A 21,413-nucleotide genomic window follows, 5' to 3' on the forward strand; every position below is an offset into this window, starting at 1 on the left:
ATATTCAACAACATTTGTGATGGGGAAAACCTGCTTAATTATAAAGTATTTATTAGTGCACAGAGGTTCCACGGGGAAATCCCAGGATCCCAGAATGGTTTGGGTTGGGAAAGGGACCTTAAAGATCATCCAGTTCCACCCCCTACCGTGGGCAGGGATACTTCCACTATCCCAGATTGCTCCAAGCCCCGTCCAACCTGGCCTTGGACACTTCCAGGGATTTTACTTCCTTTCCTTCTTGTGGGTACCTAAAATAAAAGGCTTTACCCGATTTTCCAGTAATTTTCCTTGTGTCGTTGCTGTGCTGTGAAACCACCGGATTCTTTCTTAAAATTATTTGCTTTCCATGTAGAGGAACAGCACAGGGATAATGCTGGCCTTTGTTTTGTGTAAATGTTGTAGCCACTGGTGCTGACAAGAGGCTCCCCCCCACTCCTGCATCCATGGCATTTGCTCCTCCCAGGAACACGGATGGCTCCAAGCTGCAGATCAAGATGAGCACGTGGACCCCTCTGAACCATCAGCTCATGAACGACAGGGCAAGTTTTGTGCCTGAAATTCGGAGAGTCACGGGATTTTTGGGGCTGGAAGAGACCCCTGGAGATCATCCAGTCCAACTCCTCAAGGCAGAGTCAGATTTACCAGTTATTTGCTCAGGATCACGTCCTGGGTGTTGGAATATTCTCATGTCCTGGGTGTTGGAATATTCTCTTGTCCTGGGTATTGGAATATTCTCATGTTCTGAGGTTTTGAATATTCTCATGTCCTGGGTATTGGAATGTTCTCATGTCCTGGCTGTTTGAATATTCTCATGTCCTGGGTATTAGAATATTCTCATGTCCAGAGTGTTTGAATGTTCTCATGTCCAGAGTGTTTGAATATCCTCATGTCCTGAGGTTTTGAATGTTCTCATGTCCTGGGTGTTTGAATATTCTCATGTCCTGGGTGTTGGAATATTCTCATGTCCTGAGGTTTTGAATATTCTTATGTCCTGCTGTTTGAATATTCTCCAGTCCAGGCCAAATTCTCAGGCTCACTTCACAAATTCTCAAGCCCTAGAAAAATTTAAGTTATTTTTTTGCCTCTGTAGGTCGTGATTAATGGAATAAGACCCTCAAGGTTTTGTTCCTTTTAAACCAAAAAAATGTGTATTTATTTCTTACTGAAAGTCCCCAAATCATTCTTTTTTTTTTTTTTTTTTTTTGCACCAGAATATTTTTGGTTCCACCCCATCCCTGCCTTCCCAGCCTTCAGGAATGAGGCTGGATTGATATTTTGGAAGTGATGCACCACCTTATAGATAACAGGATGCATTTCCCAGCCTCCCACTCTGATCCTAAATCTGGGACCTGCTGACATCTCTGCTTTGGGCTCCTGCACCACCATATTCCTCCCTCAGAATTCAGATTTCTGATGATGATTCACAGGATTTGATCCAGGGAGGGCCATCACCTCGTGGAGTTTGGCTCCCTGCATTTCTTGGGCCCTCTTGTTTCACACAGTTCTCCCACACCTGAGCTCAGGAACTGCAATTTATCTAAAATACATTTTCCACGAAGGCATCCAGGCTTCCTTTGGGGTTCAGGACATTCGTTCCTTGCAAAACTAAAGTTTCATCACTTCCCTGCTGATCTTCTCACGATTAATCCCCTCTACCATCAAAAGGTGAAGCCCTGTCTCCTGTCTGAGTACCTCCAGCATTAAGATTAATTTGATTCTTCCCTTTCTTGCTTATTAAACTCTTCTGCATCCAGCATTTTTCCCTTGTGGAAGGACTTTTATCCTACTTCAAGCCAACACTTGAATCTTCTCTGATAAACTAAACAGATTGAGCTCTTTGAAGTCCTTTCAATCTGGCACATTCTCCAGCCTTTGAATCATTTTAATGCTTGTTTCCTGCTTAAAAGGTATTTTTACAGCCACAGATCACTGTGCAACAAATTATGACCTAACTGGAAATAAGTAGGTGGGTAAAACCACCTTTTTTTACCCCTCTCATCCTCAGGGAGTCAGAGGCTGCAGCAAAACTTTCAGGAGTTAATATTGGAGGCCTTTTCCGACCTTAAGGAGTGTCTGAAATTCATAATAAAAAGGGTTTTCTTGTTTCTGATGCAGTTTTCAAAACGCTGACCCGCCTGAAACTCCTTTTTTTGAACATCCCCGCAGCGAAGGCAGGAGAAAAATAGTTGCAACAAAAATAGTGCTGACGTCTGGAATCGGGAGATATTCCAGATTCCAAGTGATGTACAGGGAGCTGGGGAGGGAGAAGGTGCCATTTCTGTACAATCACATGTCTGCTCATCTCTGCACCCTCAGGAGAGGAGAGGATTTAGAGATGGGAAGCGCGTGACAAACAGGGAGAGAAGAGATGGGAGAGAAACGTGGGTAGAGCAGGCAGTGGGGGGGCAGGAATGGTGGGAATTCAGAGCTGCTCCAAGGCAGAAGCATCAAAACTCCATCCAAATCCTTTCTAGGAGCAGACCCAGGGACGGTTAATGCCGTAAATTTGCTACTGTCTAATTTTGGGTAATCCTGAGGGTACTCCATTAGTAGCTCCTGGAGACTTCCCTGGATTTTTAACCGTGATCAAGAGCACACTCATCATGGAATTGTAGAATCATGGAATGGTTTGGATGGGAGGGGACCTTAAAGATCATCCAGTTCCAGGGCAGGAATTCCTTCCACTATCCCAGATTGCTCCGAGCCCCATCCAACCTGGCCCATGGCAGGGGTTGGAATGAGATGAGCTTTAAGGTCCCTTCCCACCAGAACCATTCCATGATTCTGTGACTGTTCCAAAGCCTGGATCAGCATCAGGGGCAGACCAAAGCCAAGGAGGCAGAGCTAGGAAAGCTTGAATTATGCAGCCAGAAAAACAGAGGTGAAGTCTTAGCTATGCCGAGGTTGTGCTGCAGCAGAGGATGAAGCAAAGGTGGGACTGGAGCATCCTGAAGATTTCAGTGTCAGTCTGGAGAGTGCAGGGCTGTGCTTCCTTCAGGGAAGGGCTGGAATCTGGGAGATGATTTGCCTTCCACTGGGGCAGATGCCTCCAGTGGCATTTGCAGCAAAGGCTGCAGGGCTTAGCCTAAGCCAGCCTTGAGCTTGAGCTTATTTAAAACCACCCGAAGGCATGGATGTGAGAAGGGAGATCTCGGGAGCAACCTGGGCCTCCAGCTGCATCCAAGGACAGCAGGAATAGGAACAGCTCCAAGGCCTTGGAGGAGAGGACACAAAACATGGGCTTGATGAAGGCAGTGGGTGATTATCCCAATTTGGGGCCATTCTGCTGCTAATTAATGCTTCCAAGTGCCTGGAGAGGCAGAACTTTCTGCCGGGCTGAGCTCAGAAGTGTCTCCAGGAGCGCTGAAAGCAAATGTGTGTCTTTCTTTGATCAAAGACCATTAGCATTGCTCTTGGCTACATAAACATCTCCCCGCTCCACTCGAATTCTCCGACCCAAAACTCAGATCTTTGACTATTCATCACTTGCTGGGGGCAAATCCTTTCCCAAGTTCAGCTTGTTGGCTTTGGGGTTTGGTGTTTTTTTTTTTTTTTCCGCTCGATACTTTTTTTCCCTTCTGACTTTGCCGAGCCTTCCCCCCCCGCAAATAAAGCGAATCATAACTGTACAAATAAAAGGAATGTCATTTCCCAGCCCTCTCAGGAGACACTCCTGCTGAGAGAGACAGAGCCAGAGCTGTCAACTGTGGCAGCACTGACAATGTCCTTCTCTGCAGGAACCCCCTTCGCGGGCTCTCACAGCAAGGACATCTCCGGGCTTTGTAATGATCAGCCACGTTTCCCTAGTTGTGCTTAATAGCTGTTTTATGTGCATTTATAAGCTGGGCTTTCCCCCTCCCTCTTTGATCTGCCTGCTGGAAAAATCCTTTGCAGCCTTTCCCCACTTCCCAGGTCACAATCCTGAGCGCGGGGGCGGTTTCGTGGGAGAGGGGAGGCCACGTGTTGGAGCTTTTTCGGGTCCAGCTCCCCACGGATAAAGGTCAACATCATAAATCCTCGGCTGGGTTTTGATCCCGATCATCCCCTCGCTGTAAAGGGCCTGGGGAACAAAGACTGGGCTTGTTATCCCGCTCCTGACAGTTTTCCTGCCTGAGGATTGAATCCATCGCCGAGGCCGCGTGAGAGTAGCTCGGGTTGTGTCCGTGTGAGGAGATTCCAGGCATCCAATGCCTCCCCGAGTCAGGATTAATGAAATTCCTAAAATCAAGAGGTGGGAAGGCAGAATTCTGGTCTGACCAAAGCACATGAGGCACCACACACTGTATTCCCAAAGAGTTCCTATGCTCTGGAGCCAGGATGGGGGAGCTGGGGATGTTCACCTGGAGAAGAGAAGGATCCAGGGAGAGCTTAGAGCCCCTTCCAGAGCCTAAAGGGGCTCCAGAAGAGCTGGAGAGGGACTTGGGACAAGGAATGGAGGGACAGGACACAGGGAATGGTTTTCCACTGCCAGAGGACAGGGAGAGATGGGAGATTGGGAAGGAATTGTTGGTTGTGAGGGTGGTGAGGCCCTGGCCCAGGTTGCCCAGAGAAGCTGTGTAATCCACATCCCTGGGGGTTTGGGTTGGAAGTGACCTTAAAAATCATCTCATTCCACCCCCTGCCATGAGCAGGGACACCTTCCACTATCCCAGGTTGCTCCAAGCCTGGCCTTGGGCGCTTCCAGGGATGGGACATTGAGTCCAGGGGGGTTTCATGAGCACACTGATAACTTCCTGACACAGATCATCAGGGGACAATCAACAAGGGAAGAGGCTCTGCTGGACCTCCTGCTTCCAAAGAAGGAAGGACTGGTTGGGGATGTGAAGGTTGGGGACCTGGAGATGATGGAGTTCAGGATACTGAGAGGGACAAAAAGCAGGATCACAGCCCTGGAATTCAGGGGAGCAGACTGAGGCCTCTGCAGGGATCTGTGTAGAAGAATCACAGGGGAGAGAAGAGAGTTCCAGGAAAACCAATTGATTCCCAGGCTTTAGGAATTCTTTCAATGCTCAAAGAATAGATGAGCTGATGAAGTGCAAATGGAGAGGGAAGTGGACTGAAAACTGGGACACATCAGGAAGGGTGAAGGTGGCAGGTCAAGGGATATGGATTCTTCCCCTCTCCACAGCGCTGGTGAGGACAGACCTGGAATGTTCTGTCCATTCCTGGGCTCCCCAGCACAAGAAATAACATGGACTTACTGGACCAAAGCCAGCATAGGGCCACGGAAATGATGAAGGAATTGGGGAATCTGATGTTCAGGGAAGTTGTGGGGTCTCCACCCAAGAAGATACTCAAAGCTCATCTGGGTTTTGAAGCCTTTAGTTGATCCCATCGGGGAGTTCGGACTGAAGGATCTCCTCAGGTTTCTTCCAAACTCACCCATTTCAGTTTTCCTCTTTCTGTTTTGTAGTTTGGTTTTTTTAAGCTGTATTTTCCTCAGGACATACGGAATCCCCTTTAAATATTCCATTTTCTTTGTGTGTGTGTGTGTGTTTTCCAGGTATTTGAAGAAAGAAGAGCCCTCCTTGGAAAATGGGTAAACTTTTCCCTTTAAATATATATTTAAATACGGATGAATTTTGGGGCTGATCGAGGGATTATCTGATGGGGATGTAAAACTTACATCCTGTTTTGAAAAAGGGATTCATTTTCCTGATGGGAAAGTGAGCCATGGCCTGACAGAAGGTCTTTGAAATCTGTAATAAATGACATTTTATCTACCAAGTGCACACATAGAATCATGGGATGGTTTGGGTTGAAACCGGGGCTTATTCTTTGTGGTTAATAAGTCATTAATGACATTTTTTTGGCACGTGGACTGGTCTTTACAGGCAAATATTTTGATTTTAAGGATTTTTTGGTCATTATAGGAAATATTTCCATGACTTGTTGATGTGAGTACATTTTGATGATAAGGAATTTCAGGGACACCAAGAAAACTAAATAATTGAATGACTATTGTTCATAAAACACCTTTTTGTGTGATATCAGCAGCTGAGAGACCTAAACCCCTTGGAAATCCCTTGGAAATTGCTGGCAAAGGGGCAAAGATGTTTCTATTAGAACTGAAAGAGCCAAAATGTGGGAAGAACATTTCCAGAGACCTGAGAAACCCCAAACGTGCAGCAGCTCTGCAGAAACTGCTGGGAATTCTGCTGGATCACCGAGTGGACACGAGCTGCCAGTGTCTTGCAATGGCAATAAGGGGAAATATCCCCAAGTCATTCCCAGTTCTGCATTTTGGGAAAGCTGAGGACCAGCTGGAGACATTCTGAGAACAAGTCAAGAACAAGAACAAGTGAGAACAGACTCAGGTCCAGAAAATATGGAAACAATCCCTGTATTGAAGGGAAAATGGAGGAAAGATGTAATAACATCTTCCTAAGGATGCACAAAAGAGGTTCAAAAAGGGGAAGGGAATGATTCTTGTGTTCACACTGGATGGGACAAGAAATCAAGGGATTGAGTTGCAAGAGCGGAGACACAATTTAGACACGAGCAAAATCCAGTTCTACAGAAAATTTCTTGCTGGAATAGGTTGCCTAGGGGTGGAATCTCCATCCCTGGAGTCCTTTGAGAACAGGTCGGACAAACACTGTCAGGAATGGCTTAGGAAAAGCAAATCTGAACCAGCTCAGCGTTCCTCAACCTTTTCCACGGAAGGACCATCCAACCTTCTGGAAAAGCAGGTGCTGGGTCTCCAACAAATCCCTCCATCGGGGAGAAGACGGTTGGGGAGGGAGGGGGGAAATTGCTTCTCCATCCACTTGGCAAAAGAGCCTCATTGAGCGGAGAATCCATTCCCACTTTCATGGAGCACGGGGATGCCTATGGATCGTAACCCCTGACCTCGGGTCCATGTGCTGGGCTGGAGGTGAGGGTTGTGTCCCTTCCCAGTTCCAGGCAGGGAAACACCCGTGTCCCCCAGCAGAGAGGGGCCTCTCTGGGATAAGCTGCAGGCCCAGGGCTGGCCCTGGGTGTCAGGCTTCTCGATTTGTGTGTGTGCACTCAGGGATTAATTGTAAACCGATCCCAGGAGTGGGGCCCGAGCAGTGCCAGCACTGATGTCACACCATCCCTGGGGAGACATTGTTTGCCAGGGCTTTGGGAAAGGCCCAGACGAGGGGAAAAGCCGTTCCTGGCTGTGGGGAGAGAAGGTGAAGCGAAGGGAATCCGGTTGGACTGGTTGGGTTGCCGGGATCACAGGCGAGGGGAGGATCTGTGGGGAAAGGCAGCCAAATGTGGGATGGGGACATGCCTGTTAACTGCTGGAAAAGACACAAATTCCCCCAGCTTAACTCCTTGGCTGCTGCTGGATGCGATGGAGAAGGGGCCGAGTGCTCCTGGCACTGATTTAAACGGAGCTTCCCTGGCACAGGGCGCTGGAAGGAGTCACTCCGTTGGAAAACCCTTGGTGGGATGGAAGGGGTTAAACGGGAGCAAATCCGTCTCCCGGCAAGTGAAGCCCGATTTGTTTTGACTGGTTCACTCGAGCTCTTGATGTGGAAGAGAATGAGCCAGTGACTCCCTTGTCTCTGGAGCTCGGAGGAGGAGAGAAACTTAACTTGGCAAATTGAGGATTGGGGATTGTTTTAATGAGAGGAGGACGTGGATGCGGCCCTGAACGGGCAGTGTCTGCAGCATTCCTGGGACAGGGAAAGCCTTTTCTATCCAGCTGAGGGGGAGAAGGGGACAGGTAAACCCTCCTCTGTCCTCCTCGATTTTATTTGTGACAGAACCACAGGATATTCCCAGCTAGGAAGGGACCCACAAATTCTCTTTCCAGGCCCCAAATCCCGAGGTCCTGCTTCAGTTTTTCCCTGCTAAACATCATTAGAGGTGGAAGTCCTGTGCAAAACAGGGATGAGAGGAAAGGGGAGTATTCCTTAAATTCCATTTGTGTCTAAAAAGGGGCATTTGGGAGCTTTTCCCTATTTGACTTCTCATCTCTCTGGGACATTGGGAATGCCAATTCCATCCTTCCTTCGTTCTGACCTTCTCGAAGGTCTTGCAGAGGGGTTTGCAAGAAAGGGAAGAGCTGTTTACTCTCCGGTGCTGGAATTCATCCAGGTAAAAACACAGAGTGAAACAAAGAGTTCTTCAGGATGATCAGGAAAGAAATCACTTCTCAATTACCTTTCATCTGCACAGGATATTTTAAACTATTATTCTGTCAAAGCATAGATTTGTTAGGGGGGAAGAAGAGGGAAAACAATCTGACTTTCCAGTCTGTTTTGTTCTGAAAGGAAAAGGAAGGGACACAGGACATTAAACCATTTACACGTAGGAATAAAGAAAACCCTGGAAAAAAGTAATTTTTCTTAATATTTTTCATTTTTGGAGGTCACTTTTAACCAAGGACTTAAATGTCCCTGAGGTTAAATGCAGAACTGAATGTGCTGTGATGGGACCTGCAGAGAGCAAGTGGAAATTTGGCTTCGGGAAACAGCCCTGTGAAATAAGAGGCTGTGTGGTTTGGGGATGGCCAAACTGGGAGAAGGAAGGAAAGAGGGAAAAGCAGCATTCCCCAAGGAGGGGAATTCCCCAAACCGTTCAGTTTTCCCTTTGAAAAGAAGGTGAGTTTGGGTCAAGGCGGCTTCTGCTGCGCAGGGAAGGAGGATCATCGAATCCCAGGATGGTTTGGGTTGGAAGGGACCTTAAAGATCATTCAGTTCCAACCCCTGCCATGGGCAGGGACACCTCCCACTAGCCCAGGTTGATCCAAGCCCCGTCCAACCTGGCTTTGGACACTACAGGGATTCAGGGGCAGCCACAGCTTCTCTGGGAATTCCAGCCCAGCCCCTCCCTGCCCTCTCAACCAACAATTCCTTCCCAATCTCTCATCTCTCCCTGCCCTCTGGCACTGGGAAGCCATTCCCTGTGTGCTGTCCCTCCAGCCCTTGTCCCCAGTCCCTCTCCAGCTCTCCTAGAGCCCCTTTAGGCACTGGAAGTGGCTCCAGGGTCTGCCTGGATCCTTCTCCTCTCCAGGTGAACCCCCCCACCTCTCCCAGCCTGGCTCCAGAGCAGAGGGGCTCCAGCCCTCAGACCACCTGTGACCTCCTCTGGACTCGCTCCAGCAGCTCCCCATCCTTCTGCTGTTGGGATTCCCAGAGCTGGAGGACAAAGGAGCTGGATTTCCCAGGAAAAGATGCAGGAGGGAAGCTGGAAACCCCCATCCTGCCCTGTGCTGACCGTGCTCTTTCAGTGTAAAACCGTCCCCTTGTCCTGTCACTCCTGCAAACGGGATGGAGCAGCACTTGTCCAAACCCCACATTTCACCTCAGGAAAGCCACGTTTGTCCCTGCCATTCTGCTGCCTGCACTTCCCACTGGGGATTCCTCCTGCTCCTGCCTGCTGGTCCTCTGGCACTTCCTCCCTGCTGGCACTCAGGCGCTGCCCCCGGAGCCAGGACCGCTCCGGCAGGTTTGGAGCCGGATTGCAGCGATTGTGGGGATGAGGTCAGGCTGCTCCCAGGAGATTCCTGCTGACAGGGCCCTTTCCATGCCCTGCTATCAACACCGGTGCCACACCAGCCACCGCCACCGATGCTCCCACCCAGCTGACACCACCCGTGCTCCTGTGCTTCCCTGGGGGCTCAGTTCTTCCACAACTGGGTTCATCCCCCTCTTTAGGTACCTGCCAGGAGCATGGAAATGCTGCCAAAGGTCTCTGTGACTGTGCTCCTGGATCTGGGCACAATCCTGGACCATCTGGACACCACCTTGTGCCACCTGCTCCGGGATGACCCTGCTCGAGCAGGGAGGTGGGACCAGATGGACCCACTGTGGTCCCTTCCAACCCGACCCATTCTGGGATTCTGGGATTTTGGGATTCTGGGATTCTCTGCTCTGTGCTGTAGGTTCTCCTTGTGACACATGAGCAGCTCATTTAGTTTCTCTTCGCTCCTCTTCTCCATGGTGGGGATTTCTCTCCTGCGCAGTGGGAATGGGAGAAAAAATACTTCACAAATTTTGAGGCACTCAAATATTGCACTAGTGGGGGGAATGAAAGTGTCAGGAGAGACAAGGAATCAGCAATGAACTCAAGATTTGGGACCTAATCCTGTAAACACCCATCTGAGTCTCCTCCTTCCCACGAGTGAAGCCAAGTCTCGGAGCTGGTCCCAGGAGCAAGGAGTCTTGGAAGCAGGAGTGAGTCCTGGACTGGGTCATCCTGGATCCTTTGAGGATTATATAAATCACATGTTATGTGGCTTCAGAGTTGCTTTTCATGCAGCCTCTCCGTTTCTTCCCAGTTCCTTTGCTCCTGGATGAGTCACCAGAAGCTGCTGCTCGTGCACTTTCCCTGCCCTGAGCGTGTGCTTTATTTTAAGGAGTTGAAGTTCTGCTTTTACTCTGAACCTGAAACTCCCTCTTTTCAGTTTGACAAGTGGACAGATGGGCAGAGGAGGAGGATCCTGGTGGACCTGCTGGAACGCTGCTCCCTGGCACAGCAGAAATTCTGCTCCAGGCAGCTCCAGGACCGAATTCCCACCGAGGCCGTGGATTTTACCACGAGGCTTCCTCGAGTCCTGTCCTTGTACATCTTCTCCTTCCTGGACCCACGGAGCCTCTGTCGCTGTGCACAGGTAAAAAAAGCCCAACTTGAGGTTCAAAGTGGTTAAAAAAGAGGAAACCACCAGTTTTTGGTGAAGACACACCAGTGCTGTTCCTCAGAATGCACAGAGCTCTGACTTGGCAGCTGCTGCCAAGTGCTGAGTGATGCTTGTTCCTCAGCTCCTAAATTAAGCCAGACTTCCAGCCAAGATTTACAGAAGTGAAGAGTAATTTGAGATGCTAAAGCATTTAGAATATGGTACTTTCAAGGCTGGTTATTCCCTAAAAGGAAGCCTGGCACTTTCTGAAAGTCACATTCCTCTAAAGTACCTTGCACTGTGTGCAGAGGCCTTAATTCTTTGGGAAACATCAGTTTGTGCTCTTGTGAAGAACCACCCACAGAAATTAAAACAGATCCTTTAAAATGCTTTAGGGTCAAAGTGTTGAATGTGGAGAAGCTGAGAAGTTACAGGTGTGATTTGGAGCCCAGTGGCTGAGACTCCAAAAACATGTTTGCATGAGAGGAAGTGCTGTGAGATGCTGCCCAAAGTGAATGACAAAATTCAGATACTGGTGACATTATTGCTGCACTTACATAATATTCCATGTAATATCAAGAATATATCAAAATCTCAGCTTGGCTAAACCTTTGCTGTCATATCTTTCTCCAGTGGATGCAACTCAAACTCTCCATTCACAGGCAAGTTAGGAAATTACTTGGAAACATGGAATATCCTGAGTTGGAGGGGTCCCATGCCAGGAAGATCTTGAATGGTTTAAATGGTTTAAACAAGGGTTTAAATGGTTTAATCGAGGGTTTAAATGGTTTAACCAAAGGTTTAAATGGAGCATTAACGTTGCTGAGGAATTGGTTTAAGGACCCGGGGGAATTACACCCCGAGCACGGGAGTCTGTAGCTGGAATTTTGGATGCTTGAAACCCTGAGGGTTTTCAGCTTTCAACTGGGCATTCCCAGGTGAGCTGGTACTGGAAGTACCTGTCTGAGCTGGATCAGCTCTGGATGCTGAAGTGTCTCCGTTTTGGCTGGTACATCAACTTCTGCCCAACGCCCTTCGAGCAGGGAATCTGGAAGAGGCATTACATTGAGATGGTGAGAGAGCTGTGGATCACCGTGCCAAAGGTACGTGTCCAGCACCTCTAGAGTGGGACAACTGGGTGGTCTGGTTCCCGACCCTTTTCCCTCCGTGTATTTTTGGGGTTCTCCTGCCCTGAATTCAAAACTCAGCCCTGGAGTTTTAAAGGATGGAGTTTAATTAAGCAAACTCCCTCTGTAGTCAAGAGGGAGAAGCCAGTGCATCTCAAGAGCAGCTCAGCTCATCCTAGTGTAGATTATGGGACATGGGACAAGCACTGTCAGGGGCCTGTTTCCCTCCACAGTCCCTAATGGATCTTGGGAAAACTAACGTTGATTCCCAGTTATGATAAGCCTAAAATTGGGCTAATCTCACTAAAACTTCTTTTCCTTATCTGCACCTCTCCTCCCAGCCTCTCCCCAAGGAGGAGTTCGCCGTTATCGACGTGCAACCCGTCGGAAGCGACACCCCGGAGGCAAAACTTCCCGTGCACGGAAGGAGGAGAACCAAGGAGAAGAAAGAGCTCCCCCCTTGGCGCTCGTCCGACAGACACCCCACGGACACCGTCCGCTACAACTACCTGGACAACTGGGACCCCATCGAGCAGGCGAGGCAGGCGTAAGGGCTCCCTCTCTTCCGCTTTCTCTGGGACACGGGATGTGTTTTCCAGCTCTTCTGGATGGTTTTAGGGTGGGTCTCTGGTTGTAGTTGCAGCTCTGCTGCTTTGTGTCCGTTGTGTCCTTCCAGGAGCGGCTCGTTGGAGGCTGTGAGTCCTGGGGGACGTGGTGAGAGCTGTAATGGGAGAATCAGGTGTGAGCTCATGGGCTCAGCCAGGGGTTTGACTTAAAAACACAGAGATATCGGGTGCTTTAATACCTGGAGATGGCACAAAGAGAATCAGACACGGGCTTGTTCCCAAGAGGGGATAATTATTGATAATTTAGGGGAGAAAATAAGGGAACTTGGCAAAAGGGCACCACACGAGCTGGACGAAAATGTTCTGCCCCAACACTGAGCCAGCACAGATGAATCCACGAGACCTGAATCAGAATCCAACCCCTCCATAACACTGGAGTTAAAATCCAACCCCTCCAGCTCCAAGGCACCCAAAGCATCAAGAAAGGAGCACAGGAAGAGAAGCAGAGGGAGCAAGAAGAGAGGAGGAGAAAGAGGGAGAGATGGATTATGGAGCTGCCATTGGGACCTTGGGGAAGACCAGGGGCTGCAGGAGCTGTGGGGTGTTATAGGGCAGTGTCCTCACTGTCCCCATATCAGCTGTGGGGTGTTATAGGGCAGTGTCCTCACTGTCCCCATATCAGCTGTGGGGTGTTATAGGGCAGTGTCCTCACTGTCCCCATAGGAGCGGTGGGGTGTTATAGGGCAGTGTCCTCACTGTCCCCATATCAGCTGTGGGGTGTTATAGGGCAGTGTCCTCACTGTCCCCATATCAGCTGTGGGGTGTTATAGGGCAGTGTCCTCACTGTCCCCATAGGAGCTGTGGGGTGTTGTAGGGCAGTGTCCTCACTGTCCCCATAGGAGCTGTGGGTTGTTATAGGGCAGTGTCCTCACTGTCCCCAAATGAGCTGTGGGGTGTTATAGGGCAGTGTCCTCACTGCCCCCATATCAGCTGTGGGGTGTTATAGGGCAGTGTCCTCACTGTCCCCAAATGAGCTGTGGGGTGTTATAGGGCAGTGTCCTCACTGCCCCCATATCAGCTGTAGGGTGTTATAGGGCAGTGTCCTCACTGCCCCCATATCAGCTGTGGGGTGTTATAGGGCAGTGTTCCCACTGTCCCTGTGAGGGGCTGCAGGAGCTGTGGGGTGTTACAGTTTTCCCAGGCTGTGACTGCCAGCTACTCTGGGAATTCCCCAAGTGGATCCAGGGGCTGCCATGAGGGACACGACCCCACCCCACCTCTGTGAGGTCCCACCCATCCCTTCCCCCTCCACACACACCCACCCCCACCCCACAAAGTGGTTCTGACCCCACAGTCACTGCTCTCGTGTCTGACATTAGGACAGGAGTTTGCTGAAGTCTTTCGAAATAAAGCTGCAAAGTTGAGAGGAATCTGCAGTTTTTGCACAGAAGGATGAATTAATTGTGATGGAACAGAATTCCATCACTTCGGGGGTCCTCTGGCTGCAAAGAGGTTTTGGTGCTTGAGCTGGGGGGCAGGTGAAAGAGGATGTGTGAACTATAGAACATTTAAGTAATGAATAGTGTCTGTGCCCACACTGCCTGGATCCATTGGTTCCTGGGCTCCTGGGCTGACCTGGTCAGGCACTGGGGAAAGGAAAAGCATTTCCACCCCAAAGGAGAGTTTTGCACATGGATCTGTGTCAGGATACCCCCACGTTTTCCTTTCCATCGGAGATTCTCCAAATCTTAGGTCTGTGGTCACGTTCCTGTGCTTTTAACAAGCAGCAGCAGGAGCAACGGGGAGGCTGCAGGAGCCACCTGTGGGAAGTGTTTTCCCACTTCTTGTTCAAGTCCCTGTCAGTGCCACCTCTGATGTTTCCCAGGCTCGGGCAGCTGATGGGAAACACTGATGCTGCCACGGATCCGAGCCCAGGGAACAGGAGCTGGATCAGCCTGACCATTGCCCGGTTGCTGTGGGAATCCCTGTGCAAAGGACTGCCCAGACACAGCTGAATGTGCAGAGAGCAGGAGATTCCTCCTCCCCGTGCCAACAAAAACCTTGGGAACCAACCAAGCCCCAGTGAAAGCGCCCGGCTTGTATTAAAGTAAATAACTGATAGAGCCAAGATTATCCCCGTGCACAGGAACAATCAGCCCGTGAATTACCCCAGCCAGGGATTATTTGGCAGTTGAGCTCCTGTGCAGCTCTTTCCCAATGTGATTAACTCTGCTGGACCCACCACTCCTCCGGGCTGTTCCACAGTGTTCCCAGTGCCGGAGCAAAAGCCTTTTATGAATCACGTTTTAATCCGCGTCCCCCGGTCCCTGGGTATTGCACTACTTCAAAGAGCTTCCCAGTTTCCACCTCACCCTCTTTCTGTGGTGTGTTTCCAAACTCCAGCACCACTTTTGGGCCGAGTTCTTTGAGGCTTTTCACTAAATGTTTGGACAAAATGCCTCCTGTCGCAAACGAATGTCCCGGCGTTGTTTTCCAGTTGTTCTAAACGTTCTTTTTGGGCAGCAGCTCCCAAAGGTTTCTGTGAGGTTTAGGGTTCTGCTGTGCTGGCCATGAAAAAAAAAAAATGGAACAAACCCTGTTTAAAGAGTTGAAAAGTCATTTTTTCCCAGCGTGGAGCCGTAGATGCAGCTGAGAACCAAATGCAAACAATTCCGAGTTGGTAATGACACAGCCAACCCACTCACTGTGTTCTCCTCCTAAGTGAGAGCTGAGCCTCTCTCCATTTGTGCAATGTTGCAGCAAATCTGGCATTTATCCTCAATTATGGAGGATTATTGCAGGGAGAGAGAGGAATTCTGTGAGATTTGCTTGTTTATCGAGGATCTGCCTTTAATATCACCTAAGCTGGAGGTAATTGCTGCTGCCTGGGCTCCTCTGCAATGATTATTCAGCAGCACAGGTGCAGCATTTCAGGTGCTGACCCAGCTTCCCGCTCACACAACGATGTTTGGTGCTTCTTTTCCATGGATACGTCGCCACCTGAGTCCCATCTGCTGCCCCTTCCCAGAAATCCTCCCACAAAGGCTCCTTATTGTGTTCCCTGCCCTTTGGTCAGGGTGTCCCTCTGGGGAGTGCCAAGCCTTGTTCTGAGCAACCCACAGACCTCAAACTGTGTCCAGGTCTAGCTGGCTGAACTTGGAATCTCCTGGGAATGCTGTGCAAGCTGCTCCACCCCCAGTATAGCCTCCAGGCCCGGGCAGACCCTGCCCTGACCGAGGGAGAACAGAAACCCGGGATAACAATCTCCGCCCCCCCGGGCGGTGTCAGGTGCGGGTTGTTCCTCAGATTAGATGGATTCTTGGAGCTCAAGGGCACAACAACCACCCCTCATGTAAAATGGATGTCAGAGGTAACGAAACCTGTGTAAAATGAGACGCTAAAACAATTTCCCAGGGTTTGCCGAAGGGAGTCTGGGAGAGGAAGCGGGATTTGCTGCAGCCCCGGGTGAAGATAGAGAGGGAGGAGGGTTTTCTTGAGGTCACGGGAATGTGTGAGGGGATGTGGCAGGACTTGCAGGAAAGCAGGAGAGAGACAAAATGATGGCAGAGGAGGAATGACGGGAGAGAGCGCTCGGAGGGTGGAAACCTGAGAGCCAACAAACCACTGGAGTTGTGCTGTGCCGAGGAAAAGCGGACTCAGAGGGAGCTCCATGAACAAACAAGGATCACATCAAAGGGATTCCTGACGCCACCATCAAAGCAAGGTGTGAGGCCGGTCACTGGATCAAAGTTAATCCACCTAATTTCAGGGTAAATTGTGCAGAATTCAGGAGGTAATGAAAAAAAATGCAGTTTTTCGTCACTCTTGGAGCTGGTTAAAATGTCCCCGGAGCTCGGGCTCGCTCTGCAACAGGTTTCTGGTCCAGGGAGAGGGGAGGACTCTGCTGGTCATTGAGTCAGGGGGTCCCTGCTGGAATATTGGCTTTTAATGGCAGAGTTCATCGAATCCCAGAATGGTTTGGGTGAGAAGGGATCTTAAAGCTCATCCAGTTCCCTGCCATAGGCAGGGGCACCTCCCACTATCCCAGGTTGCTCCAAGCCCCATCCAACCTGGCCTTGGACACTTCCAGGGTTTCAAGGGCAGATACAGCTTCTCTGGGCAACCTGTACCAGGGCCTCCCCACCCTCCCAGCCAGGAATTCCTTCCCAATCTCCCATCTCTCCCTGCCCTCTGGCAATGGGAAGCCATTCCCTGTGTCCTGTCCCTCCAGCCCTTGTCCCCAGTCCCTCTCCCGCTCTCCTGGAGCCCCTTTAGGCTCTGGAAGGGGCTCCAAGCTCTCCCTGGATCCTTCTTTTCTCCAGGTGTCCTCATGAATCCAGCGTGGGAAGGGAATTTAAAGATCATCTTGTTCCACAGAATCACAGAATGGTTTGAGTTGGAAAGGACCTTAAAACTCATCCAGTTCCATGGGCAGGGATACCTCCCACTATCCCAGGTTGCTCCAAGCCCTGTCCAACCTCGTCTTGGACACTTCCAGGGATGGGGCAGCCACAGCTTCTCTGGGAAATCCATGCCAGCCCCTCCCCACCCTCCCAGCCAAGAATTCCTTCCCAATGTCTCCTCTAAATCTCTCCTCTTTCAGTTTAAAACTGTTCCCCCTTGTCCCATCCCTGTCTGCCTGCGTGAAATGTCACTCCTTGCCATCCGTGATGACAAAGATGTGTCATCTCTTTCTTCATTGTCCTTTTGGGACAAGTCTTTCTCTACGTGGTCCCTTCCACAGCAGCATCAAAACAGCTCTGCTGAGAGTTCCCAGCGCAGAACTTCTCCCTGCTCAGCCAGAAAAAAAAGTGGAACGCGGGAAGCGTAACAAGCTACAGTGAATTCTCAATTACACAGGGGAGTGGAGATGAAGGGAGTCCTATAAATGGGACATATTCTTCGGGCTATAAAACCATAATTGGCCATTTAGCTAAAGCAATGGGTTTCTGGGGAGCAGCTGAGGGAGGGTTTGGCCTGGATTGCGCTGGTGCTTCTTGTCACTGGGGAGAGGAACCGTCACACTGTCCCAGAAAGTGGCAGAAAGGTGTTCTTCTGCAATCTGGGTGATAATTGAAAGCTTTTTTTTTTTCTTTTCTGATGGATTTCTTGGCTTCTTGCTCAGCAAGTAACGAGCCCGTGCTCTAAAAACTTGAGTAGCAGCAACCACTGAAGGAGATTCCGTGGAATGAAGGAGACGGGACAGAGATCCCTCGGAATGTTCTCTGGGAGGTTGGTGGGTTGGATTGGGGCAGGGTGGGAGAAGCTTTGCAGTCCCTGGACGGTGAAATTAAGAAGAGCAATGATCAGCTGCACAGCCCAGGGAGTGGTGAGGTGGTAGGGAAGAGACCCAGCCAGGGCTTGGATTACAAATTGCCTGGAAGGGGTTATCAAAATCCCTCAGCCGAGTTTTGGCCGTGACTGTCGGTGTCGCAGTTTGTCACGGGGGTGGTTTCTGGTAGGTCTGGTTTGTTTTCTGCCCGGATTGTCCCAGTAGCTTTTTGTTATATCCCCCCTCCCCCCCCCCAAAAAAAAAAACAAACCCTCCCAGACATCAGCAAGGATTTGTCTCTTTGGGCACAAAGAAATATTGCAAAGGGGAAGTGATAGATTTTTATCTCAAGTGAGGAAATCTTCCTGTGGGATTCTGACCTACCCCCAGGGGACCAGGAGGGACCTTTGGGTCCCAGTTCTGCTGGGAGGCATCTGCTGCTTGTGCTGCCAATAAATCAAAAGATTCGCCTCCCACTTCAGCATGAATAATGGATTCCAATTCCAGCCCTGCCCTGGATGCCTGCCAGGATCATGTCCTTGTGCCTCGAGGAAGGGCCCTGCTCCCTCTCATGGCAACAGCTCAGCCCCAAATGCAACCTCCTTCCCCCCACCTCTCACGGCCAGCTCAGGCTTCTGGAAGGCAGCACTAATTCAGTGGGATAATTTATGGACGTAGGCTGGCTCTAAAAAACAGTTGCATATTGTCCTGGAGTGTTTACCCAACGAGAAAATAATTACTTTCAGTTAATTGTTCTCTCGGCAGCCCCGACAAAGAGGGGCTCGCTCGCGTGAGAAGGACGTGCTGTATCCCTGCCCTTCGGAATCCCAACGCTTGGCTCCCGCTTGTCACATTCCAGCCCAGTTCTCTGGGCCTGCTGGGTTCCTGGGAGTGAAAAATATTCCTTGTAGGAAACGAAAATGGGAGGAAAACGGGGTGAGAATCACCGAGTTCAGGGCTGGCAGTGAGAGACCTGCCGTTCTCATCCGGGCTCTGACGCCCTGGAGAAACTCGTCCTCACTCCCCACGTTTTCCAGACCTTGAAATGGGATTGTGGTGGGGACCTGCTGCAGGAGGATGCTCTGACACCACAGGGATGGACAACAGAATGCAGCAGGAGAGGCTGATATCCAAATTTCCAACCACAAGGCCCGGTCTCCTTTCTATCTAAAGGTCACAGGATCCTTTAGGATAGAAAAGACCCTCAGGATCAAGTCCAGCCATCAGGCCCACCAGGATGACCAGTTTGCTCCCAGTTGGAATATTGTGGATTGAATTTTCTCCCTTGGCTGTCAGTGTTTATAAACAGAGTGCAGTTTGCCTCCATTTCCTCTTTGATTTAATGTTTGATTGGACTTCAGGGCTCTGGACCTGCAGCTGGGCTGGGATGAGGGAGGAGGGAATACCAGGCACGTGCTGCTCTTGGCTGCTTTGGACAGGTGTGTGTTGGGGTGGGGGGATCCTGCTCCTCTACAGGAGAAATGGGGCTCTCTGAGTCTTTCCACCCTTTACAGCCATGATTTTGGACTCCTCCCGTGCTTTTCAGCCTTCCTTCCAGGAGCCCAGAGACACTGGGAGACACCCTCAGGCTTGCTGCTTGAAATTCCCCAATTCTGTCTTGTGGGATTGGAATGTGGAAGGGGAATGAGCCCCTTCAGAGGGGCTGATGGACCTGCCTGAGTTCTTCAAAGACCTTCCCCACAGTCTGGATTTTGCTCCTGAGAGTGGGAAATTGTGGCAGCTGGCCATATCCCAGTGTGATTCCCTGAATTTTCACACTGGAATATTCCTGTCCTGACACTTAATTGTACTGACTTTAATAACAGCTGCATAGAAATGTCTAAATTGATAAATTTAGGTACATCTACAAGCCCGTGTGAGCTCAAGAAGAGTTTGGACAATGCTTTCAGGGACATGGTGGGATTCTGGGAATGTCCTGTGCAGGGCCAGGAGTTGGACTGGATGATCCTTGTGGGTCCCTTCCAGCTCAGGATGTTCTGTGATTCTATGATTTTATGTATTTGTATATTTAGATATTTTAGATATCTTTATACTTAATATGTAATTATATATAATTACACATAATTATATAGTTATATATAATAATATGCATCATTATATAATATCTGTTTATATGTATTTATATATTTAACATGTTTTAAAATTTATATATTTATTAATTTGGCTATAAAAACAATAATAAACACCTTGCTGGAGGGGCAGCCCCCCCAGCCTGTTTTAGTCTACTAATTACACAGATTTCACTGAAAACTCTCAAATTGATTGAGTTAAACTCCTTGAGTGTGAACTTTCCTGCAACATGTTATCTGGATTTAGCCTAAATCACGAAGTCTGGAGCTAAGGGTGTGTTCTGAGTGCTAGAAAGTTCTCATAACCTAAAAAACAGCTTATCACAAATTAAAAAAAACCCACCAATCTGAGCCCACAGCGTGATTTGTGCTCTCTTGGGCTGCCCCAAGCGGGATCAAACGTGGGCTCTTAAACTGTGGCTTTTCAGGTGGCAACAGCTCGAGGGATTTTCCTTTTTCTCAATCCCAGGGAAGCAATTCCAGGGCATTTATTAATCCTTTTGTGTTGGAACTCTGCAGGAGAAGGAAGGGAGGAGGGAAGACCCCAGACCTGAGCCAACAGGCAGCCGAGAGGAAAAGGAGAGCGGGACGTGGATCCAACCAGCTCCAGAAGGAGAAATCCCTGGCAAGTATCTCCAGCCCGGAATTGGATCAACTGTCTCCATGTCATGCACTCCCAGGAATATTTGAGCCCCGAGTTTTCACTTAGGGAAGCGCTCCTGATGTAAAATCATGGAATTATAGAATATCCCGAGTGGGAAGGACCCACAAGGATCATCCAGTCCAACTCCTGGCCCTGCACAGGACATTCCCAGAATCCCACCATGTCCTTGAGAGCGTTGTCCAGACTCTTCTTGAGCTCACATGGGCTTGTAGATGTACCTAAATTTATCAATTTAGACATTTCCATGCAGCTGTTATTAAAGTCAATACAATTAAGTGTCAGGACAGGAATATTCCAGTGTGGAATTTCAGGGAATCCTGCTGGGATATGGCCAGCTGCCACAATTTTCCACACTCAGGAGCAAAATCCAGACTGTGGGGAAGGTCTTTGAAGAACTCAGGCAGGTCCATCAGCCCCTCTGAAGGGGCTCATTCCCCTTCCACATTGCAATCCCACAAGCCAGAATTGGGGAATTTCAAGCAGCAAGCCCGAGGGTGTCTCCCAGTGTCTCTGGGCTCCTGGAAGGAAGGCTGAAAAGCACGGGAGGAGTCCAAAATCATGGCTGTAAAGGGTGGAAAGACTCAGAGAGCCCCATTTCTCCTGTAGAGGAGCAGGATCCCCCCACCCAACACACCCATCCCTAAACCAGCCAAGAGCAGCACGTGCCTGGTATTCCCTCCTCCCTCATCCCAGCCCGGCTGCAGGTCCAGAGCCCTGAAGTCCAATCAAATATTAAATCAAAGAGGAAATGGAGGCAAACTGTTTATAAGTAGATATTTATAAATCATCAAGGGGGACCTGCCGTGGGTGGGGCAGGGACAGCGACTGTCGGCGCGGGGACAGTGACCTCGTTCCCTGCCCCTCCCTCCCTCCGCTCGGGCTCCATTTCCACGCTTTCCACAAAGCCCTGGCACAATTCCCTCGGGACGAATCCCTTCCCAAAGCTTCCCTGCTCTGCCCACGGCTCCCGATGGCAGCGGTTTGTCGCTCGGTTGTCGCCGAGCTGAGCCCCAGCAAAGGTCTGGCACTGAGGCTTCTTTGTGCTCCGGGCTGGAAAAATAGGGCATCCCCTCCATCAGAGGAGCCTTGGGAAGTTC

General features: G+C 49.8%; 1 protein-coding gene across 11 annotated transcripts in view; it reads left to right on the forward strand.

The window, feature by feature from the left end:
* Positions 1-21,413, forward strand: part of FBXO16 (F-box protein 16) — a 37,193-nt gene that overhangs the window by 4,565 nt on the left and 11,215 nt on the right. For 5 of the 11 annotated variants that reach the window (XM_032681614.1, XM_032681620.1, XM_032681622.1 and 2 more), the window contains 6 exons: positions 403-539; positions 5,504-5,539; positions 10,385-10,591; positions 11,536-11,700; positions 12,066-12,271; positions 20,172-20,277. In XM_032681614.1, coding sequence (XP_032537505.1) covers positions 403-539; positions 5,504-5,539; positions 10,385-10,591; positions 11,536-11,700; positions 12,066-12,271; positions 20,172-20,277 — 857 coding nt within the window. The remainder of the gene's footprint in view (positions 1-402; positions 540-5,503; positions 5,540-10,384; positions 10,592-11,535; positions 11,701-12,065; positions 12,272-20,171; positions 20,278-21,413) is intronic. The other 6 variants (XR_004355823.1, XM_032681615.1, XM_032681623.1 and 3 more) reach the window with 3 other exon arrangements.

The sequence above is a fragment of the Chiroxiphia lanceolata genome, chromosome 3, assembly GCF_009829145.1.
Source record: "Chiroxiphia lanceolata isolate bChiLan1 chromosome 3, bChiLan1.pri, whole genome shotgun sequence".
Taxonomy (NCBI): Eukaryota; Metazoa; Chordata; class Aves; order Passeriformes; family Pipridae; genus Chiroxiphia; species Chiroxiphia lanceolata.